The sequence below is a fragment of the Terrapene carolina genome, unplaced genomic scaffold (genome assembly GCF_002925995.2).
Source record: "Terrapene carolina triunguis isolate 2854851 unplaced genomic scaffold, T_m_triunguis-2.0 Scaffold18, whole genome shotgun sequence".
Taxonomy (NCBI): domain Eukaryota; kingdom Metazoa; phylum Chordata; order Testudines; family Emydidae; genus Terrapene; species Terrapene triunguis.
In genome coordinates, this window is record NW_020664369.1 from 4,181,818 (window position 1) to 4,187,059 (window position 5,242).

General features: G+C 50.3%; 1 protein-coding gene across 1 annotated transcript in view; it reads left to right on the forward strand.

Annotated features, from left to right (window-relative positions):
• Nucleotides 1–4,817: 4,817 nt before the first annotated feature.
• LOC112103175 (von Willebrand factor A domain-containing protein 8) overlaps nucleotides 4,818–5,242 on the forward strand; it is a 255,098-nt gene continuing 254,673 nt past the window's right edge. Inside the window, exon 1 of the mRNA XM_029911809.1 lies at nucleotides 4,818–5,005. Coding sequence (XP_029767669.1) covers nucleotides 4,858–5,005 — 148 coding nt within the window. The 5' untranslated portion in view covers nucleotides 4,818–4,857. The remainder of the gene's footprint in view (nucleotides 5,006–5,242) is intronic.

Consider the following 5,242-nt stretch of genomic DNA (forward strand, 5'->3'; position numbering starts at 1 on the left):
GATAAATGCAAAGTAATGCACACTGGAAAACAAAATCGCACTATAGTTACAAAATGATGGGGTCTAAATTAGCTGTTACCACTCAAGAAAGATCTTGGAGACATCCTGGATAGTTCTCTGAAATCAGCCACTCAAGGTGCAGAGGCAGACAGAAAAAGTTAACAATGGCAAGAACCATTAGGAAAGTGATAGATAACAAAACAAAACATTGTAATGCCACTATATCATTATATCAATGTTCCCTCACCTTGAATACTGTGTGTAGTTTCAGTCACTCCATCTCAAAAAAGATATATTAGAATTGGAAAGGGCATAGAGAAGGCAACAAAAATGATTAAGAGGAGGGAACAGATTCCATACAAGAAGAGATTAAAAAGACTGGGACTGTTCATCTTAGAAAAGAGATGACTAAGGGCAATATGATAGAGGTCTATGAAATCATGAATGATAGGGAGAAAGCAAATAAAGAAATACTATTTACCCCCTCATGTAACTCAAGAACAATGAAATTAATAGGCAGCAGGTTTAAATAAAAAAAAGGAAGTATTTCTTCACAGAACCCATAGTCAACCTGGGAAACTCATTGCCATAGGTTGCTGTGAAGGCCAAAAGTATAACGTTTCAAAAAAGAATTAAGATAAGTTCATGAATGATAGATCCATCAATGACTGTTAACCAAGATGGTCAGGAATACAACCCCATGCTCTGGGTGACCCTAAAACTCCAACTTCCAGAAGCGTGGAGTGAACAACAGGGGATGGATCACTCAAAATTGCCCTAGTCTGTTCATTCCCTCTGAAGCATCTGTCAGAGACAGCATACAGGGCTAGATGAACCATTGATCTGTCCCAGTATGACTTTTCTTATGTCCAGTGAGGAAGTTCATGTTGCTTTGAGATCTTGAGCTTTTGCATTTCCTGATTTTTAATGTCTTTAAATTTGCAAACTTAACATTATCTGTACATAGTGTTTTGCATGTAATATCTAAACATTGTCTGTACATGAAGTGCATGAGGAATCATAACTATATTCATCCACAAACACTGCATTCTAAGTGAATAAATGACAAAGGATAGTCAAACAGAATTAGGTTTATTTTTAAATAAAAAATCATCCGGTACAAAAGTGGAGGTGGTTCAAGGTTTGCCTTTTTGCTCCCAAGACCAGAGGCTTGAACTTCAGATTAGGAACAGAACTAGATAGACTATCCTCACAAACTAAAGAAAGGAATAATACATAGATACAGGAAGGCAGAAAAGTGAGACATGCATGTTAAGTTACAAGAAGGCAGACAAGAAAAAATACTCCAATGACTAGACACTCTTGTTCATAAAAGAAATTAGGTCACTGAGGACTTTTATCTAGGGGAAAAGAATAGAGTGGAAAGATGGGGTCGGGGGTGCTAGGTTACAGAGAGATAAAATGAGGCTAACATCCGTGAGCCTGAAGCAACAGTGGAGCTACACTTTTTTTAGTCTTTGCAGGAAAGATAATTTAATTTATATAACACTCTTCCTTCAGAAGGATCTCATGGAATAATAGAAATTAAAAATGGAAAAAATCTTTTAGGCATCATCTCACTGTACTGTTCCCATCTCACTGGGTGTTCCTTATAGTTTAATTTCTAGTATATTTTAAATATCTCCAATGATGGGCTGTCTCAGGTTCACTTGTACTAGAAAACAAGCCCACCATCATTTTACAACAACATATTGATATTTAACTCAAGATAGCCATCGGGATTTTAAACACTGAAAAACAATTCTTCACTGACTCAACCAAAAAGGTATAGTCAGAGTGAGGCCCAGGATGAGGCCAGGCCTCTTGGGTTAAGATGGGGGACGTGCTTCCTCCCTTATCCCAGCCCCACCCAGAACTGGACCCTAGAAGAAGCAGCCAGCCCTTTTCATCTTACCTGCTGGGCTGTGATTGACTAGTATGGAAATGGGGGCATTGTAAGAACCAAGGTAGATATTTTCATATTTAGTTATTTTATCTCTTTCCTCATAAATTAGTCATTCCTGGCCATATTCATTTGGGCCCCAATCCTGCATTTTGCAAAGCCTGTGTGGAGCCTGATTGCCTGTACACAGTAAATTGCAGTATTAAGGCTTTTGGTCTTCTCCGAATTCCCACCAGTGAGTTCTTCTCTGGTGATGCAATACATGCAAATGGATGCAACATCACACAAACTGTATGCCTCTATGCTCTGTCATGCCTCTGCAACCCAAAATTACATTGACCTTTCTTGGTGTCATATAGAATTGCAAAAATCACCTCTAATTTGCTATCCACAATCATCCCAAAGCCTGTTTTGGCATCACCGATTTCCAGGATTCTGGTCTCTCATCAAAAATGTTTCTGATTATTTATCTCAAGGAATATTAGTTTATATATGCCCCAGTTGTATCTCATTTTATTGTTTTCTGTCCATATTTTTAACCTCTCTTGGACCCTTTGTCCTTTCATCCTTCTCCTGGTCTCCTGTCTCACTCTTGAGACCTTTGCTACTCCTGGGGGAATTCTGCGTCCCTGCATGGGAGCAGAATTCACGTCCCCTGCAGATTTCTGTGCTTCCCTGCAGAAGAATGACGTTCTGACGGGGAAGCAAAGGGAAGCCACAAGAGCGGTCATACGCCCCTCCCCAGCAGCACAGGTGCATTGTTTCGGGCTTTTGGATTAGCTGGTGGAGAGGTAAATCACCGTGTGCGGGAGGGGCTGCTGATGTCCTGGCTGGTGGCTTCTGCCCTGAGCCAGGCTCAGCTGCTAGTCCCAGCTGGGCTGGGGAGGACAGGACTTGCTCTTCCCCTGCAAAGGAGCGGCTAGGTCAGACCCACTCCCAAAAACCTCCCCTGGCTGCAGGAAGCTGTGTATCTCCCTCCTCCTCCTCCCTCCGTTTCTTGTCCCCATTGCTCCTCAGCTGTGGAGGGAGGAGTCACTGTACGAGGAGCTGCCCCCTCGCTGCCCAACCCCTGGTGTATGGATCCCCAATACCCAGCCTCCCCCGCTAAGCCTCACCCCCTGCACCCAGAACCCCTCCCTGAGGCACCCACACCCAAACCCCAGTCTGCCGAGCTCAACTCCCTGCACCTGGAGCCTCACCGCTGAGCCCCGCCACACCCCTACCCCTGCACTCAAACTCCCTGAACCCCCTGCACTCAAACTCCCACCCCAATGAGCCCCCCCGTGCCCCACCCCCTTCCCCCTACCCCCCCCTTGCACATTGCCCCTGGACCTGGAACCCCCCCAACGAGACCCTGTGCATCCAGATCCTCCCCACACCCAGACCCCATCCCCACTGAGCCCCAACCAGCTGCACCCCGACACCTACCCCAGCAAGCACCCACCCCACTCCCCTGAACACCCAGATCCCATCCCCACTGAGCCCCAACCAGCTGCACCCCGACACTCACCCCAGCAAGCACCCACCCCACTCACCCCAACATCCAGATCCCTGCCTACTGTGCCCCCCATACCCAGTCCCCTCTGTTAACCTCAACCACCTTCCCCTGGATCTCCTGCAGAGTCCCATTGCCTCTGCACCCAGAACCCCGCAATGAACCCCTGTGCATCCAGCTCCCCCCTGCACCCAGACTCCCCCACTGAGCTGCCCAGATTGCCCCACACAGAACCCTCTCCCCCCACAATGGCAACCCCCACACTAAGCCCCTCCTAAGCTGGGATGAGCCTGCCTGCCCACACCTGGTGTACCTGGTGTCGAGGGGCAGGGCCAGACCCCAGGGGTGTTTTGGGGGCAAGCCTGGCCCTTGTGCTGTGTCAGGGTCAGGTGCAGCCTCACCACTGAGTTCATGCCCCTGCACTTGGAATCCCCCAATGAGCCCCTGTGCGAGGGGGACTGCAGGGTGATCTCCCACCTCCATGCAGCCAGTGGCTTGTGCTCCCCACTGCCATGCTGGAGCCTCCAAATTTATTTATTGACAAATAAAATTTGCAGAATTTTAAACTATGTGCAGAATTTTTATTTTTTTGGTGGAGTATTTCTGTTCCCTTCTTTGACACGTTGTCCCCTCATACACTTTACTCTGGTTCCTATTAATCTTATCTCACTTTCTGGGGTCCCTGTTTCAATTAGCTCCTCAGAGACATGCATTGCTGTCACTACGCCTTCTCCGGAACTTCCCCATTCTCCCTAGCTGTCATCCGAGCTCAGCACTGTACTGCATCCCTTTTCCTGCCAGTGGAACATCACCCAAAACTTTCTTCTTGCGGGTTGAACAGAAGTGGAGCGGGAAACATATCGCTACTATACATATACACTTGTACTGATACAGAAAAGCGAATGATAGCCCCCCAAGTGTATTGTGACTCCAGGAGGCACAGAGGCCAACAGCTGTCAGTAGCTCCAATTCACAACCCAGCATTTTAGCACAGGTTAGATACTCGTCAAGGCTACAGTGCAATTGAACTGTGCAGTTCACTGACGGGTGGTTGAAGGCTGATCCTGGTGCTGTCACACTCATAGAGCGACCCCCCCCCCCCGTCCTACAGAGAGAAGCGGAGACTGTGGCACCCACAGAGCAAAATCCCCCCGCAACCTCTCCCCCCACAGGGCAGGGGAGAGACGGACCCGCTTGGGGCAGGTTCACTCGGTCCCTGCCTCTCGGGGCCCGGGCCTGCTCCCATGGAAGCTGATGGCGAAGCGCTGGGACCCGGGGCAAACGAGATCACAACCACGCGCCGGGGCGGCTCCCAGCGCCGCGCTCCCTCCCCGGGCAGCCCGAGCCCGGCCGGCACCAGTTTCCGGTGGGACGCTGTGCCTCGGCGTTTCCTTTCCCCCCGGCCTGCCGCTTCCCCAATCCCCGCCTGCCCGGTGCGCGTCTCCGGCCCGGCCTCCCCATGCAGTCCCGGCTTCTGTGCTTCAGCGGCGGCCCCGCAGCGCGGAGAGTCCGGCTCATTCTGCAGCAGGTGGTGCGGGGCCGCCTGGCTGCGGAGAGGCAGCTGCAGCCGGAGGTCAGGGCGCTGCACGGCCCGGGAGCCGCCGCAGGTAACTCCCCTCCCCCCCACGGGTTAATGGGGCTGTGACTCCCCCCCCCAACACTAGCCACTTCTACACCCCCGTCAGCTCCCAGTGCCCCCAAACTCCAGCCCCCATCAGCTCCCAGAGCCCCCAAACGCCAGCCTCCTCCACGACCCCGATCCAACCATCAGCCCCACCGTCTTCAAATTCCAGCCCCCTCCACACCCCACTGCCTGCAAAGCCAACTACCATCAGCCCCCACTG